This window comes from Chenopodium quinoa, unplaced genomic scaffold (assembly GCF_001683475.1).
Source record: "Chenopodium quinoa cultivar QQ74 unplaced genomic scaffold, ASM168347v1, whole genome shotgun sequence".
NCBI classification, from domain to species: domain Eukaryota; kingdom Viridiplantae; phylum Streptophyta; class Magnoliopsida; order Caryophyllales; family Amaranthaceae; genus Chenopodium; species Chenopodium quinoa.
The window spans coordinates 1,805,268-1,824,561 of NW_018743792.1; the positions used below are offsets into that span (position 1 = coordinate 1,805,268).

Genomic DNA, 19,294 nt, shown 5'->3' on the forward strand with positions numbered 1-19,294 from the left:
AAGTCTCAAGGCCGTGTTTCAAGGAAGACGAGCCAAGATGAAGACCCATGGAAATTGAAGATTTCAAGGGGTCATGCTAGTTGCCAAATGCATCTATTTTATGCTTTATATATTGTTATTTATATATGTTTGCTAGATGCATGTCTAGGATTTCTATGATGTTGCGATGATTAGTTAAGTTCACTTAAATCAACCAACATAGAAAACCTAGGTCCCTTAATAATATTGAGCTAAAATTTGCCATTCCAAGGACAACACTTACCGAACTAATGCGCGTACGTGATGGATTATGCCAAAGCGAGGCATCACTACTTCCCTAGGAACGTAAGGTATACTAGGTATACAAGTTGTCTTGGTTAAGCTCAACGATATCAGTAAGGAGTCCTTAGATGTCGTGGCAAAAGAGATAAAATGTCAAGTATGCATTAGATGCGACATTTTATCAAACCGAGAGTAGCTTGGAGCTATTAGCAATTGGATTGCTTACCTTAAGATATTTAATGGTTAAGACAAGCCAAAGCATGCTTATCCATTTCTTGATCTTTGGGATCTCGGAATCATTTTATTCTCGCCCATAAGGGACAATCTTAAAATGAGTGGATAAAATGTTCAATAAGTGTGAATAAATGCATGAACGCTTTAAATTTCAACTTATTGATGTATGAATGGTTTTTCATTTCAAATTCTTTCAATTGTAGAACAATGTCTGCAAGTAACTCGAACAACATCCAAATGTGCCCGGAACTCCCCGAAAAGTTGGCATTTCCCTTAAACTAGGTCAACTTTAAGGAATGGGAAGAGGAACTCAGGAAAACTCTCCGGAATTGTTCCTTGGAGTATACTCTTGATACTCCCATTCCAAGCTTCTTTGCTAAAGGGATCATGACCGACGAGGCTCATGAAGAATGGTCTTCCAATTGCAAAAGGGTCTCATGACTCATGGAAAATTCCATCCCGGAGGACTGGAAGCAAACTCTTTCCTCCTACCTTCCGGACATGTTCCTCAAAGCACTTGAGGACGTTGTCAATGTAAGAGTCACCAAGAGTGACAATGGCAACTTTGATGGACTCGTGTTTGACTTGACCAGGTCACTTTCAAACATGAGAATTAAGCCACCAAATGTTGGGTGTCTTGCTAAGGAAAGGCAACAGCTTTGGACCAAGGTCTACAATGCTAAATTGAGACCAGGCATGCCCCTCCGACCTCATGTGCTTGGTATGACTAGGCTCTTCAAGCACATGCAGCTTCTCGGAATTCCATTGGAAGATGAGATGGCGGGGCATATCTTGCTTGCTTCACTCCACTCGGGCTATGATGCCCTTAGAGTGCATATCGCTGCGGGAAAGGAGACACACTCCCTCAAGGAGGTGGTGCAACTACTCAGCCAAGCCACTGCCTATGGAATGACCAAAAGGCCCTTGAGAGCTAAGAAGAAGGAGTTCAAGAAAGTCAAGGCAAAGATGAGATGCTTCCATTGTGGCATGCAAGGCCATTACAAGAGGGAATGCATGCTCATCAAGGAAGAGGGGATCACTCCGACCACCTCAGGTATCATCCTTAACACTTGTGGATTAAGCTTATCATAAGGTATTGGATACCAAGTATGACTCACTTAATGTTGCCTTTTCAGGGACCAAGTGAGAAGCTTATCAAGTGTTGGTGCATGGACAAAAGACCACGAAGATGGTTTTTCGGTCGTGCTTGCATGCACTATTTTGTCTATGACATGTAATTAAAACTATTTCTAGTTTTATCATGCTTTGAACATATTATAATCCGTGGTGTTGGACACCTAGGAACTTTAAATGTAGGACTTTTAACAATAGTTGTTTCAAGTTTACAAATTTATGTTCAATTAAATTGCATGTTTTACATATGACAAAAGTTGATACCACTAAGCTAAGACCATCGAGTCGAATCAAACCTACTTGTGGCATTGTCGTCTTGGCCACATTAACATCAAACACATCAAGAAACTTCTTCAAGAAGGTGTTCTTGACTCATTTGACTTAGAGTCATTTGAAAATTGCGAAGGATGCTTATTAGGCAAGATGATCAAACAGCCATTCTCCAAGTTGGGAGAAAGGGCAAGTGACTTATTAGGTCTAATACACACGGATGTATGTGGACCTATGAGCACACCCGCAAGACAAGGTTACCGATATTTCATCACCTTCACCGACGATTATAGTAGATATGGATTTATCAACTTAACGTCGAATAAATCTGAATCCTTTGAAAAGTTCAAAGAATTTCAGAAAGAGGTTGAAACTTAACTTGGCAAGAAAATTAAAGCACTTCGATCGGATCGAGGTGGAGAATATTTGAGCCATGAATTCGACAATCACTTGAAAGAATGTGGCATTCTTTCAGAGTTGACACCTCCCGGAACTCCTCAATGGAACGGAGTGTCCGAACGGAGGAATCGGACCTTGTTAGACATGGTTCGATCAATGATGGGTCTTAGTGAACTCCCTATCTCGTTTTGGGGACATGCGCTACAAACAGCAGCACTAACACTGAATAGAGCTCCGTCAAAAGTTGTTGAACTATGGACTAAGAAACCTCCTAGGTTGTCTTTTCTCAAGATTTGAGGATGCGAAGCATATGTCAAACGATTAATTTCGGACAAACTTCACCCCAAATCGGATAAGTGTTTCTTTGTGGGAGGACGAGCAACAATGTCAACCTGACAAAACTGACAATCTAGATACTTTGGAAGCATCTGAGAAGATTGGTCAGAGTCAAACAGACAATGTAAACGCTCAACCGATTACCCTACGTAGGTTGCAACGACAAAGATCTCAACCAGACAGATACCTCGGTATTGTCTTAACTGATGATCAGGACATCCTAGTTATGGATGGTGATGAGTCGGCGACATACAAGCAAGCTATGACGAGCCCCGACTCTGCAAAATGGCAAGAGGCCATGAAATCCGAGATGGACTCCATGTCTGAAAATCAAGTCTGGTACTTGGTGAATTTGCCCGAGGGTTATACACCCATTGGTTGCAAATGGATCTTCAAAGTGAAGACAGACAAAGATGGAAATGTATCGGTATACAAAGCTAGACTGGTGGCAAAAGGTTATAGACAAGTCTACGGGAATGACTATGATGAAACTTTTACACCAGTTGCAATGCTAAAGTCCGTCCGGATTATCCTAGCGATTGCTGCATATTACGATTACAAAATATGGCAAATGGATGTCAAAACCGCCTTCCTTAATGGGATTTTGGAAGAAACTGTGTATATGACACAGCTAGAGGGTTTTGTTGATCCAGGCAACGCTGGAAAGGTTTGCAAGCTGAAGAAGTCCATTTATGGACTAAAGCAAGCCAGCATGAGTTGGAATCTGCGATTTGATGAAGCCATCAGCAAGTTTGGTTTTATCAAAAATCCAGATGAGTCTTGTGTATACAAGAAGGTCAGTGGGAGTGATATTGCATTCCTAGTCTTGTATGTCGATGACATACGGCTCATTGGAAACAGCACAAAATTTTTGGAGTCCGTAAAGGGATGGTTGGGAAAGTGCTTTTCAATGAAGGACTTAGGAGAGGCACAGTACATATTGGGCATCAAGATCTACAGGGATAGATCTAAGAGGATGATTGGATTAAGATAGAGTACTTACATTGATAAGGTACTGGCTCGATTCAACATGGAAAATGCCAAAAGAGGGCATTTACCCATGTCCCATGGCATAACTCTCAGCAAGAAACAGTGTCCACAGACACCTGTTGAGCGAGAAAGAATGAATCAGATCCCATATGCTTCGCTAATCGGATCAATCATGTATGCTATGATATGTACAAGGCCGGATGTATCGTATGCCCTGAGTGCAACGAGTCAATACCAATCGAACCCAAGAGAGGCGCATTGGACTGCGGCCAAGAACATCCTCAAGTACCTGAAAAGGAACAAGGATAAATTCCTGGTGTATGGAGGCCACAAAGAACTGGTTGTTGAAGGTTACACCGACGCTAACTTCCAGACTGACAGAGACGATTTCAAGTCACAGTCGGGGTATATATTCTGTCTGAATGGAGAAGCGTTTAGCTGGAAGAGTGCCAAGCAGAGCACCACTGTAGACTCTACAACTGAAGCCGAGTACTTGGCCGCTTCGGAAGCTGCCAAGGAAGCTGTTTGGATTCGCAAGTTCATCAGTGAACTTTGTGTTGTACCCTCAATCAAGGGGCCGATAGACCTCTATTGTGATAATAGTGGAGCTATCGCTCAGGCCAGAGAGCCGAGAGAACACCAGAAGGTCAAACACGTGCAAAGGCGATTTCACATGATAAGGGAATGGAAATCCAAAGGTGAAATCAGAATTTGTAAGATCGGCACGGATGATAATGTAGCCGATCCTTTGACTAAATCTTTGCCTCAAGTGAAACACAACAAAAACGTTGAGGCAATGGGAATCAAGCACATAGGAGATTGGCTTTGATATTCCCTGTACAAGTGTTTTAATTAAACAGGGCTGATTTAATGTAAAACACTGGACTAAAACCATTCATTAATGGAGTAATTAATTTTTGTGCAAAATTATCATTCACTCCATTACTATTTAATTGTGGTTTAGAATTAAATAATGAGTCCATTCGATTTAACGAAATATTTAAAACAGGGTATCAAGACCATATCTTGGATAAAGAAACACCTGTTAAGTGAACATTGAATATTAAATCGAAAAGTATCCCTAATCGAGGTCATCTAACAGATGGACGATTGATGACCGCCATAGATTAGTAAGTAGTATGATTTACAGCACCGTTTCTTGTGCTGCGAGGATGTGACAGTCATAAATCATTTGCACATGTACAGTTAGAACTGTACCGGATAAGACCTATGAGAGTACTTTAAGAAAATTCAAATTTTGTCATAACTACATTTCTCATTATGAATATCAGAACTTATTTCCTCCGACCATGAGTACTGTGAAGTTTTCTTGTTTGAGTACTAGGCTCTTTGATGTTTCCAAACGTCTGCCGTAACTGGGGATCATAACGGGAACACTCGAGAGTCTATGTCCTCTTAGTAAGAAGAACTTACAATACAAGACTGGGATTGTCCCCCTACAAACAATAGGGAAAATGTTTTGTTGTTTTAAAAGGCCGCTCGAAGAATGAGACTGTAAAATGCATGGCCATGCTCAGATGGATTTTAGAAATCATATGCTTATTGACAGTCGAACTCGGAGATCGAGAAACACTTCTGAACGTAATAAGGATTACAACGAATCTTACCTTATAGTTCACGAAGAAACATTAAGTGACAAAGGAAATGAGCTATACACAATATGCACACTTGTCCGGAAGGACAAGTGGGAGATTGAAAGGAATGGTGTCCTTCCAACAATTGTATTATTCCGATAGAGGGTTCAGAATTATTACAGAGCTAATTCTTCAGTAAGGTCAAGTGATCGAAATGCCTAGGTGGAGGCCGCTTCCGATCAGTAATATCGAGGTGCAAATGATATTACAACTTGATCTTAACTGAACCCTTCGAGTCGAACCCAATCGAATCTCCGATCCGAGACGTCGAATTAATCCGAAAGGATTTAATGAGTCGACAAAGTTTTACGAATACAGACGTCGGAAATCGAGCCTAGGGCGTCGATACCGAGCATCGCAAAATCACAAGCAACAAGTATGAGCGCAACCGTAGCTAGGCTAGGCTGGCTCATAGCAAGCCTAGGCGCACCATGGTGTGCTAGGCACCATCGCAGCCTAGGCGCACCCTGGAAACCCATCGCAAGCTAGCAGCATGCTAGCATGGGTGCCTAGGTGCGCATGGCAGCTATCGCAAGCCACACAGGCACCAAGCAGCCCATAGCAGCTAGCAAGCATGCTAGCGTGGTGCCTGGGTGCATATGGCTCCTATCGCAGGCAATGGTCGCACCAGGGTCACCATGGCAAGCACTAGGTGCTGCGTGCGTGCGTGCCTGGCTTGGCAGCACCATCGCAAGCACCAAGTGCTGGCATGGTTGGCTGCCTGGCAGTGGCGCGCCATGTGCGTATGCTTGTGTGCTAGCCTTCGCATGGCAGCACCAAGCATCGCAGCACATGCGAGAGGCTGCGCGCCAGCTTGATGCTAGGCCTCGCACAAGCAGCCTCGCACCACAGGCGCATTGATGCGTGTGGGTTGGCAATGCGTGAGGTGCAGCGAGGGACGCGAGTATGTGCGTGGTGCGTAGTGCATGGCTGGTGCGTGATGCATGTGCGACCAGCCAGTGCGTAGCATGCGAGGCCAGTGACAGCGATGCGATGCGAGAGAGTGTGTACGTGGTGCGATAGGCAGTGCTAGGTTGCCAGCAGCAGCAGCGCCTAGCACTGGGCCAGCACCAGCGCCTAGCATGGCCTGGCACCAGGCATGCGAGGCTGCTGGGCAGCACCATGCTAGCTGGCTGGGCTGGCCAGCGCCATGCTAGCTGGCGTGCTAGCTGGCAGCAGCCCAACATGCCTCTTGTATGTGGCGGTTTGAGGGAGTGGGGACCAACTGGCCTAGAGAATTCCTTGGGGATCAAGGCAATGGTCCCCCTCCAAGGTTAATGGTCCTCACCTAACCTTCTCTCTCCATTTGACACTTGTTGCATTGTGATTAGTTTTGTTTAATAATTTATTTTAGAAATAAATTAATTAGCAAAAATACATTCTCCCACATTGGTGGAGGATGAAAAATCAAGGAATCATTTCCCTATAAATACCAAACTTGGTATTGGGATTTGAGACAACCTTGAGTGGAATTAAAAAGGCAACTCTAAGAAAAGAGTAAACCTTTGATTCGTAAAACTCATAGTTATTTTATCCGGGTCTTGACTAACTTTCAAGACTTAGGACGCTCGGGTCGGATCGAGGGTACGATCCGTCGGAGATCTCGTCTTTTCGGGATTTTGAAGTAAGAGCTCTTTTGGAGCGAAGCACGCGTCAAAGGTATAATTCTTGTCCTTTATCTTGTTTGATTAAGTTTATTATGCTTGTTTAATTGCTTTAATTAAGGGGCGGGTCTTAGTGGGTTTCCTTCCGCGTAGTATCGGGTCACTACGAAACCCTACAGTAATTCCTAAGTGAAGCAAGAGGAAGGGAAATCCTCAAGGTCAAAACTCAAAACACAACCACAACACAAACGAATATCCAAACATTTTGATTTCATTCGCATCACCACCCTTTATTCAAGTATATACAAAATAAATAAATTTCTCAATTCATCAATTAAATTTTTTTTTTTAACACTCTTTTCCAAACTTCTTTACATATTCAACTCTAGAATTACAAACCAATTTCACAAATGATTCATGCTCACATTCATGACGCTCTTTCACACTCGCCTCGCAAAGCCATTGCTTCACTAACTAAAAGGGGTTGGTAAACATAGGTCGCTAGGCTTGTAATGAGGTTGAGACAAGAATGGGAAAACATTAGGCTAAAATTGGTTGGCAAGAGGGTTGATGCAAAGAGAAAAATCAAATTTGTAACTAAATAAAAGTGAAAATAAACAAAAATGAGAAATGATGCCCTTTTCCTCCCTCAAAAGTCCAAGGTCACAACTTGGGAGCTAATAGTCAACACAAAGATTCAAACATGCATAGTCGAGGATCCTAATACGCCGCTCAACAAGTTGATGAAGGCATGAACAAGTGAACCTCACAAGGGATGAGAAAAGTAAGCAAATACCAACTAGAGGGCTTCAAATCCACTACAGGGAGCAACTCCATCTTACCACATCCCGTGAACTAGGGGTTGAAACGCCCTCACAAGTTCTTACCCTTGCTACCTTAACTAAGGCTCGTCTAATTCAATCAACAACAATCTCGAAATGTGCATCTCATCACATAGTTAAGAAAAAGGACAAACATTCAAGGATGCATCATCACGGAGATAGAGTCCAAATGTAGCAAGCAAGTTCCGAAGCACATCCATATCATCATGCCATAACTATGCTTATCACACAAAAGGAAGTAGAACAAAATAAAGAGAGAATCAAGAAGGTTCATATGAGAGGCTTAAAGATTCAAATAAATCCTAATCGACATACAAGTGATTGTTCGGTCTCAATATCAACGATCCCAGGTTACTTGGAACCGCATGCAAACATCCTTGAACCATTCAACTCTTTCCTAAGCTAAATCCTAAACTAAACACGACACGAGAAGAGAAAAGAAAAGTAAAGGAAAGATCTCACCAATGTCTCTCGAAGAAAGAAAATCCCAATCGACATACAAGTGATCGTTCGGTCTCAATACCAACGATCCCAGGTTCCTTGGAACCGCATGCAAACATCCTCGAACCATTCAACTCTTTCCTAAGCTAAATCCTAAACTAAACACGACACGAGAAGAGAAAAGAAAAGTAAAGGAAAGATCTCACCAATGTCTCTCGAAGAAAGAAAAAAGCAACCAAGCAATTACCGTGCCTCCACATGTCGCTTTCAATTTCTTCCAAGCTACAAAAGAGAGAGAAACAAAGAAAAACAAGGCAAGCACTACAAAGAAAAAAAAGTTAGTTATCATCATGCCATAACTATGCTTATCACACAAAAGAAAGTAGAACAAAAGAAAGAGAGAAAATCCATGAACTAAAATCTTTGGGTATGACCTACTACCCAAACATCCCATCATTATGGAATCATCATCATCAAAACATTGTCATCATATCATCATCATCATAGAAACGGATAGAAACGGACATCATAAACACCAGACAACAACAACGCTACCAACGACACCTACACCCAAAACCCCTAAATAGTCCCTTGAGTCCTAGGTGCCTTCCCCCACACTCACTTCAAGCATTCCCTAACACTCTCCTTTGACTCAAACACCCCCCCACACTAGAGTAAAGCATCGTCCTCGATGCGGCATGAGGACATGTAATAAAGGGGAGGGAAGACAAAGGGAGGGAACAAAAAAAACAAGGGCGAAACTAATGGCCACTAGAGCCGGCATTGTCGTTATCCGCGCTCCCACCGTCATAAGAGAAACCTGAGGGGGGGCCATAGGGGTCCCAACCTCCGGAGTAGCCAGGTGGCCACCTATAATGACCTTTGAAGAGGTTAAGCTGGGACGCGGATAACTGGTCATATGGCTCGGGTTGGACAAGGGGGTCGGGGTGAGAGGGATCGACATAGGGGTAGTTAGGATCACCCTTGTACTCACTCCCACCCGAAACCCGATAATCATAATGACCGGACTCATCAGGGAAATCACGCCTAGGCACAGCAGGGTCTGAGGTCCCTTGCCAATATGGGTCCGTAGGTTGGTTGTCACCCCCCCCCCAAGATGGCACGGGCCCTTGTTGGGCCGGCACATATGGGTAGTTGACCGGGGGGGTGACATCCCCTCTACGCACACTCAAATCATATAAAGCGTTGGTTTGGTAAGAGAGGTGTTGGTGGGAAGCAAACATACCTTGCATGCCGAGTTGCATGCTTTCCATTTGGGCTCGCATTGCCTCCATTTGTTGTCGGTACTCGAGTTGATGATGTTGTTGTTGTTGCTGCGATCCTTGTTGTTGTTGGTGGTGGAACTCATCCTCTATGCCCTCATGGCTTAAGCCGGACCCTTCCTCCGTGACCATCCTTGCACTAGGAAGGACACCTGAGTCCTTCTTTACCCACCATGGGTAATTGACTCCTTCCCTCGTGAAGGAAGTGAATTCCGTCTTGGGCAGGAAATAGTGGTGCTCGTGGGAGACAAGTAAGCTCCAAGTCTTTCCTCGATCCTCGGTATCTGCGATGAATTTCATGGTCTTCAGCTGGTCGAGGTCGAGCCAAATATCACTCCCATCGCTTTTCCCCACGGGGGTGCAAGATTCAAGCTTAGCCACATGCCCCAGCTTCTCGGCTATCCGAGTGACCATCCCTCCAAAATGAATTTCACCCTTCCTTGTACCTGAGAGGACACCCTCAATGCATTTGGTGAATAGAAACCCGAATTTTATTCTGTGCCCAATTTTCGACTGTGTGGCTACCCATAATATCCGGATTTCCTCGGTTGTAATCTTCCCCAAGTCTTGTTTATTAAAGACCGTGTACCCGAGAATTCGATGCAGAAGTCTGATGGCTGGGTGCATGATCTGGCTGGCTAAAGAGTACTTGGAGTTGAAGGCGTCCATTCTCGAAATGACCTTCCACCAGTGAAGGGGCTCATAGGCATGGAGGCCCGCATGCTCGGAGAAGAACATATCGGCATCGGGGTTGAAATCCAGTAGTTGGTTAAACTGGCAGAGGGTGAAGGTTTCTTTTTTGTTGAAGAGTTGGAAGGAGATGGAGAGATCATTATCTCCTGCGGTATGGCTTTCGAAGAAAGCAAGAAACTCTAGGGTAGGCTCTTTGTAGGTTCGATATGCGCTTGACACAAAGGAACCAAGCCCGAGGTTGTTGAACAAGAACCAACAATCCTTATCGATGTCAAGCTTGGTGGTGGTGGGGTGGTGATAATGCTTGGTTGGTCTCAACTTCCTGTTTAGGAGGTTGTCGTAGATGGGTTTGTGGTTTTTGTTGTGGAATTTGAGGGGTTGTAGAGGTGGTGGAGCGGTTTGGGGCGTTGGTTCATTTTGTTAGGGGTTTGAGGATGACGAACCTTGAAGTTCCTTCCCACTCTTTCTCTTCTTTGAACCAAACACCATAATTACTCACACAAATTTCAAGCACCAAGAAATACTCCCAACAAATCACAACAATAAACACTACCAACAAACTTTCAAATCCAAGCAATCACCACAAGGAACACTTCCAAGAGACACCAAGAACAACCTACAACAAAGCAATCTATACCAAGAGACAACTATAATAAACAACAACTCTAAAATCAATAATGATCAAGATAATAGATAAATACAAAATAGGAGTTCAAACATCAACAATTCCAACATGAAAAATCACAAACATGAAATTTTCTCAAACAACGATATACTTAAAATTCAAAGGAAATATAGAGTAAGGGAGAAATTTATACCAACAATGAGTTCAAACAAGTACTCTTACTAGCCTTTGAAGAAGCAATGAATCCCACCTCCAAGAACTCCCTAATAGTGGAAGCAAATCCCACACAAGAGAAAGTACCAAAAATTTGGGGTTTTTTGGGGGTGAAAATTCAGATTTTGTTGAGAAAAAGTGAAGGAAAATGAGGGAAATTGTTGAATTTTTGATGGAGTTTGATGATTTGGGAAGAGAAATTGAGGTAGAATGGGTTAGGGTATGGAATGGGGTAAGGAGTAGAGAGAGAAAGGGGGAAAAACCTGATATGGAATTGGTGTTTGATTTTCGGGCATATGGCTGGGATTAAACCAAAGAATTCACAATTCTGAAGGGCCGCGCCCGGGGGTCTATGGGCCGCGCCCGCGGCATGCCCTGTTCGCGCCCGCGAGTTCGTATGCTGCGCCCGCGACTTTGGGGTTTCAGGTTTCTGGTTTTCTGAACTGCAGGATGCCACGCCCGCGAGGTGGAACTGCGCGCCCGCGGAGGTGCCTGTCCGCGCCCACGGAGGTATACGCCGCGCCCGCGGCTTTTTCTGTCCGCGTCCTCTCTCGGCATCTCTGAGCCATCTCCATCTTCTGAAGAAAAATTGAAAACCCCTGCCGCGCCCGTGGGGCCTTCTGTGCGCGCCTGCTCCAACTATCTCCCAGGCATCTCCACTTAATCATGAAAACAGGAGGGGGGCCTGCCGCGCCCGCAGGCCTATGGGCCGCGCCCGCGGGTGGCTTGTGCGCGCCCTCTCCAGGGTTCCTCCTGGGCATCTCCACCTTCTCTTCTTCCAAACTCCTTCTCCTCTCCAAACTCAACTTAATAGATAAAAAACCCAAAGATCAAGGTACCTAATGAAAGAACAAACACACACAATAAGAGATTGAAGAAAAATCATTCAAAAATAATCAAAGACAAAAAACACAAAATCAAAAGGGTTGAGAACTCGGGTTGCCTCCTGAGAAGCGCTTCTTTATAAGGTCATTAGCTTGACCATTCACATCATCTTCAAGAAAGTGGCTTAGGATCCGGCGGATCGAGCCTCATGCACTCAATCATGCCAACTTGATCATTGCAATGGTAGAGCTTCAAACGGTGGCCGTTAACCATGAACTTGTTCCCATTCGCTTCTAACTCAAAAGACCCATAAGGAGTTGTTTTCGAAATTGTGAAAGGCCCCGACCATTTTGACTTAAGCTTTCCTGGGAACAAACGGAGCCTAGAATTGAATAACAACACCTTGTCCCCAACCTTAAAGCTCTTGTTCCTTATATGTTGGTCGTGCCACCTCTTGGTCCTCTCCTTGTAGAGTCTTGAGTTCTCATAGGCATCATAGCGGAGCTCCTCAAGTTCATTGAGCTTAAGAAGCCTCTTCTCGCCCGCCAAGGTCATATCCATATTGAGCTCTTTGATCTCCCACCAAGCTTTGTACTCTAACTCAACCGGAAAATGACAAGCTTTTCCATAGACCAATCTTTAAGGGGTAGTACCAATCGGGGTCTTGTAAGCCGTCCTTAGAGCCCAAAGCGTATCATCAAGCTTGAGAGACCAATCTTTTCTATACTTGTTTACCATCCTCTCAAGAAGGTTCTTGATCTCCCTATTTGATACCTCCACTTGTCCTTGAGTTTGGGGGTGGTATGGTAGGCCGATTTTATGATGAACCCCATATCGTTTGAGGAGAGCTTCAAGTTGTTTCTTGGCGAAGTGAGAACCACCATCACTAATAAGAACTCTTGGAACCCCGAATCTTGGGAAGATGATCTTTTTTAGAAGCTTGAGCACAACCTTGTGGTCATTGGTGGGCGAGGGTATAGCTTCGATCCACTTGGTCACATAGTCCACCGCCACCAATATATAGAGATTGCCACAAGAGGAAACAAAAGGCCCCATAAAGTCGACCCCCCATACATCAAAGGGTTCAACCTCCAAAATATTTTGTTGAGGCATTTCATCACGCTTGGTTATGCCCCCACTCCTTTGGAACTTATCACATCTAGCTATGAATTTGTGGGCATCCTTGTGCATTGTTGGCCACCAAAGAAGAGATTGAGAAATTTTGGCCACGGTCTTTTCTACTCCTCCATGCCCACCACATGGCAATGAGTGACAATGCTCAAGCACCCCTTCGATCTCATGATCCGGAACACATTTTCTAAAAATCCCATCTCCACATTGCTTGAATAAATAAGGGTCGTTCCAAAAATACCTCCTCACTTCCTTGAAAAACTTTTTCTTTTGTTAAGAAGAGAATTCCGGGGGAACGACACCACATGCTAGGTAATTGTCAATGTCCGCATACCAAGGGCTTGATGTTGATGCAATGGCCATAAGAGCCTCAAAACCCACTTCTTCATTGATAGGCACGTCTTCTTTAGTCTCAAAAGGAAGTCTCGATAGATGATCCGCTACATAATTTTCCGCTCCCTTTTTGTCCCTCATCTCCATGTCAAAGTCTTGGAGAGAAAGAACACAACAAATGAGACGCGGTTTTGCTTCCTTTTTGGTCATAAGGTAGCGGACCGCTATGTGATTCGTGTAGACTATCACCTTTGAGCATATGAGGTAAGACCGGAACTTATCCATGGCAAAGACAACCGCTAGAATTTCCTTCTCCGTTGTGGTATAATTCCTTTGAGCTTCGTCGAGCGTTCTACTTGCATAGTAGATGACACAAGATCTTCCTTCTTTCTTTTTCCCAAGTACGGCACCTACTGCAAAATCACTTGCATCGCACATTAGCTCAAAAGGCAAGCTCCAATCCGGAGCTTGCACAACAGGAGAGGAGATGAGGGCTTCCTTGAGCTTTTGGAATGCCTCAAGGCAAGCCTCATCAAAATTGAACACAACATCCTTTTTGAGTAACTCGGTTAAGGGTTTGGCGATAGATGAAAATTTTTTGATAAACCTCCGGTAAAAACCGGCATGCCCAAGAAAAGCTCTCACTCCCGTGACGGAGTTAGGAGGGGGCAACTTAGCAATCACCGAAACCTTAGCCGAGTCTAATTCAATGCCCTTTTTTGATACTTTATGGCCTAGGACAATACCTTCCTCGACCATAAAGTGGCATTTTTCCCAATTCAACACTAAACTCGTCTCTTGACACCTTTTCAAAACTTTTTCAAGGTTAATAAGACATGTGTCAAAAGACGATCCACCAACACTAAAATCATCCATAAAAACTTCAATTTCATTCTCAAGCATTTCAGAAAAAATGGAAGTCATGCATCGTTGGAAAGTTGAGGGAGCATTGTATAACCCGAATGGCATTCTTCGGTATGCAAATGTCCCATATGGACACGTAAAAGTAGTTTTCTCTTAATCATTTGGATGGATAGGAATTTGGAAAAAGCCGGAATATCCATCCAAAAAGCAAAAGAAAGCATGATGGGAGAGTCTTTCCAACATCTGATCCATGAAGGGGAGAGGAAAATGATCTTTCTTAGTGTTCTTGTTCAACTTCCTATAATCAATGCACATCCTCCACCCGGTCACCGTCCGGGTGGAGATTTCCTCTCCTCCTTCTCCCTTGACAATGGTCATTCCACCCTTTTTGGGAACTACGTGAACCGGGCTAACCCACTTGCTATCGGAGATAGCATAGATTATACTCGCTTCTCGCAATTTCAAAATTTCTTTCTTGACAACCTCTTGGAGGTTGGGGTTCAACCTCTTTTGAGGCTCAATGGAGGTGGATTGATCATCCTCAAGGTGAATAAGATGCATGCATAAAGAAGGGCTAATACCCTTGATGTCATCAATGTTATACCCTATCACATTTCTATATTTTCTCAAAACAATAATCAATTTTTCCAAATCAAGACCATTAAGGGAAGCATTGACAATAATGGGGTATTCCCCTTCATTTCCAAGATAAGCATATTTCAAAGAAGGGGGAAGGGGTTTGAGTTCTACCTTGAAAGGAGGCTTAGAACTCTCCTCCAATTTTTCCTCCTCATGTTCTAGCTCATCATGCTTAGTATCACTCTCTTCCTCCTCTTTGGCTTCTTCAATGGCCATAGCAAACTCCTTTGCTTCTTGGGAGAAGTAATCTTCCTCACATGTGAGAGCTTCAACCATTGGATCTTGAGGACTCATGATAACTCTTCCCAAACGATCTAGCTCTTCATTAACAACATCAACCCTATAGCACTTCTCAACCATGGGGGTCTTGAGTAGCTTAGAGAATTCAAAAACAATTTTTTCATCAGGTACCTCACATGTAATGGTATTGTTCTTACAATTGATTACCGCCCCCAAGGTCTTAAGAGCTTCACGGCCCAAAAACAAAGGTGTATCCACATCTTCTTCCATATCCATCACTACAAAGTCACATGGCACATAGATATGGCCAACTTGAATAGGGACATCTTCAAGCTCACCACAAGGTAGCTTCACCGAACGATCGTCCAATTGAATGGTTTTCCTTGTGGGGATCATCTCAATGTTAAGCTTTTGAGCAATGGATAAAGGGATCAAACTAACACTTGCTCCGAGGTCGGCTAGGGCACCCCTAGCTTCCATGTTCCCATGCTCCGAGATCATCCTCAAGGTGAAGCTTCCCGGATCCTTTTGCTTCTTCGGCATTTTGTGTTGAACAAGTGCGCTCACTTGATGGGGAAGAGTGATAAGCTCATCATTGAGCTTCCTTTTGTTGGTGAGAATGTCTTTCAAGAACTTGGAGTATGAGGGCATTTGTGTGACAACCTCAATGAAAGGGAGGTTAATGTGTAAGTTTTTCATCACACTTAGAAACTTTGCAAATTTATCGTTCAATTTTCTCTCCGCAAGCCGACTGGGAAAAGGAACCGGTCCATCAAGGTTTCTAGCCTCGCTAGAAGTTGAGGATGTCACCACATCCTTAGACTTCTTTTTCTCCATACTCTTCTCTTTCTCATCAACCTTCTCTTCTTCAACTTTTTTATCTTCACTCATCTTCTCTTCTCCTTCCTTCTTTTCCTTGCCATCCTCTTCCTTGGGACCCTCATAAGATGTACCCATTCTCAATGTGATTAACTTGCAACAGTCGGGTTTCACAATATTGGAAGGGTTGGTTTGTGATTGTCCGAGCAAAGTGGAAGATGAGTTGAAAGGAAACCTCTTGGCCAATTGTGCTAGTTGTGAATCAACCAACTTGTTATGAGCCTTGACTTCTTGCATTTGTTGATTCATGGCTTGAAGTTGTTGAAGAATTTGAGTTTGAGTAGAATCGGGTTGAGATGCTTGCTCTTGACTTCTTTGAGTTGCTTGGGTTTGATTTTGTTATTGGTGTTGATTATTGTTTTGGTTGTTTATTGGGTAGTTTCCTCTTTGATTTTGGGTTTGGAATGGAGGTGGGTTTTGATATTGGGTTTTGGAGTTGTATGGTTGTTGAGCTTGTTGATTCCATTGTTGAGATTGGGTTGCAAATCCGAGTGGTGGTTGTCTCCAAGCTACTCCTCCACCATTTCCCCTATACCCTTCTTGCCTTGTGTTGTATGCCGCTACATGCTCCGGGCTTAACCCTCCACAATAGGATGTATCGTGGTTGGTGCCACCACAATTTTGACAAGAGAAAGAGTTGATTTGGGAGGAGCTTGAACCACTAGAACACTTGTATTCAACTTGGCAAGCCCTTTTGTCAACATCTCAATTTGATGTTGTAATTGGTTGACTTTCTCCAACTCATACTTCCCACCTTTCTTTGGCGCATTCCTCCTTCTTCCTCCCCAAGAGTAGTTTTTAACTACCTCTTCAATTGTTGCTTCAACTTGATTTTGAGGGACTTTGATAAATTGTCCACCCGCCCTCGCATCCAAATTAGCTCGAGACATCGGTTCCAAACCATCATAGAAGAACCTCATGAGTAAGCTTTGATTGTATTCATGGTGAGGACATGCTTGCACCAACTCTTTAAACCTCTCCCAAGCTTCACTAAGGCTTTCCTCCGCCTCTTGTTCAAAAGCTGCTATCTTCCTCCTCATCTCGGCAGTTTTCTCTTCGGAGATGAACCTTTTCAAAAATGCTTGGACAATTTCCCTCCATGTTGTGAGAGAATTAGGCTTGACTTGCTTGAGCCATTTCTTTTCTCTCCCCGCAAGAGATTTCCGAAATAGGTGCATCCGAATGTATTCTTAAGAAACTTGGTTGGTTTGTATCATGGCATAAAGTTCGAGGAACCTATCAAGGTGCTCAATGGGGTCTTCACTTGGCAAACCCGAGAATTGCTCCGCTTGAACCATTCGAGTGTGTTGAGGATGGATGGTGAAGTTAGTTTCAGTGACGGGTAACAATATCCCACCGGTGAGCTCATAATCCTCCGGATTACCGAACTCACGAAATAAAACATCCGCTTGTTGTCCTGCCATTTCGTCACTTTGGGAATGTGAGGAACAAGAATCACTCTCACTATCAAAGATTGCACCAAAACCTCGTCCCTCTTCTTGATAGAGTCTACGGACTTGTCTCAAGGTTCGATCGATTTCGTGATCAAGGTTGTGAGTAGGTGGTCTTTGAGATCTTCTTTGCATTCACCAAAGCTAAGCAAACAATTAGCAATGACTAGCAAGTGGAAAAAGAACTAAACAAAAAGCAACAAAATCCACAAATCACGCAAATAAATGTGCAAATCTAGCCGTTTCCCCGGCAACGGCGCCAATATTTTGATCGGTAGACAATAGGTCGTTAGTTTACTATCCTAGATCAAAATTACAATTTATAACTCCTATCCTAACTCTATCAATTTTGTTTCAGATAGCGGTAAGGTAGGGTCGATTCCCAAGGAAACGGGGGTTTAGCACAATTAATACGAAATCGAGGAGAAGTTGCTAGTAACAAAAAGGGGTATTTGAATTTGTGTTTGAAGAATCCTATGGACAAACCAACTACTATTGAACCTAGAATAAACTAAAAACAAGGAAAATAGATTAAACACTCTTAGAAGCAAATAAATGGACAAGATTAGAGAGATAACAATGACAAAAGCACTAGGGAAAGGGAGATTCAATCATGAACAAGGAGTGCTAATGAAAACCTAAAGGAAACCGATTCTAGGAGTATAAACTCTACCTAAGATAGTTCATTCTCATGCAACTACTCAAGCAAGTCGATGAAATCATTCACACCTAGATTATATCATTCTCATGCATTCAATCAAGGGCGAGACTCTTGGGATTAGAGGTGCACACACTAACTCCAAGCATATTATAGCTCAAATCATCAACTCAAGAATAAGTCTCAATCAATAATCAATAGATAGTCAAATACACATGATTTTCACCCCCTTCCCTAGCTAAAAACCTTAGCTAGAAGGAAGGGAATAGCCATTACAACTAACATAAGCAAGTATTCAATATCAACACAACCTAACATGATTCTAACTTGAAAGGAAATCAAAGAAACTAATAAAGCTTGAATATTTATGAAGGTAAACTCAAGTAAGAACAATAAAACAAAGAAGATCAAAAACTAGAGAAATATAAGTAAAGATTGATATTATAAAGATGAAAGATTACCAAATCATCAAAGTAGTAGCAACAATCTAGACGAAAGCTTGAATATTTGATTACAAAGATTTATTCTTGAACACTAGTGTTTTCTCTCTCTAGAAACCATGAACTTGTCTCTCTACCAATGATTTTGGGCTAATGGAATAGTGAATGCCTTAAAAACTCAAGCAAGAGACTATTTATAGTCTTCTACCAAAAGGAAGAAAAAGGGAAAGGGAGAGGGCTCTCCGAACAAGCAGCCGCGCCCTCTCCAAGCTGGGTAAATAGCCTCGTCAAACCCATAATGTCGCGCCCGCGGGGGAAAATGCCGCGCCCGCGGGGATTCTCTGCCGCGCCCGCGGCTCCTATGCTCCGCGCCCGCGGCTCGCCATCTCCACTTTCTTCTGCTGGCTTCAGGGTTTTCCTGTCCGCGCCCGCGGCCCATCTGAACAGCGCGCCCTCTCCATTTTGGCATCTCCACTCCCTTGGCAAGCTCCTTTGGCATCTCCACTCGACCTATTAATTCGTTATTCGCACATGAGCGCTGGGAGCTGTCAAAACACACAAAAAGGTGGTAAAAACTAGAAGAAAAGACAAAAGGGGAGGAAAAATACGAGAGGGAGCTAAAGTGACTAAAATCAAGATAAAAGGGGTGAAAAGAGGCATAAGCAAGTGACAAATCCAGGGGAAATCGGAAGTGAAAAGGGTTAAAATGGTGGCATAAATGCCACACATCACCAGCGCCTAGCATAGCCTAGCACCAGGCATGCGAGGCTACTGGGCAGGCACATGCTAGCTGGCTGGGCTGGCCAGCACCATGCTAGCTGGCGTGCTAGCTGGCAGCAGCCCAGCACCCTTCT

At 43.6% G+C, this 19,294-nt stretch overlaps 1 protein-coding gene across 1 annotated transcript; it reads right to left on the reverse strand.

Moving 5' to 3' along the window:
• Nucleotides 1–11,976: 11,976 nt before the first annotated feature.
• On the reverse strand, nt 11,977–12,366 carry LOC110685263. Its single transcript, XM_021861761.1, has one exon. The coding sequence runs from the start codon at nt 12,364–12,366 to the stop codon at nt 11,977–11,979; it is 390 nt and encodes a 129-aa protein (XP_021717453.1).
• Between the last annotated feature and the right edge of the window lie 6,928 nt (nt 12,367–19,294).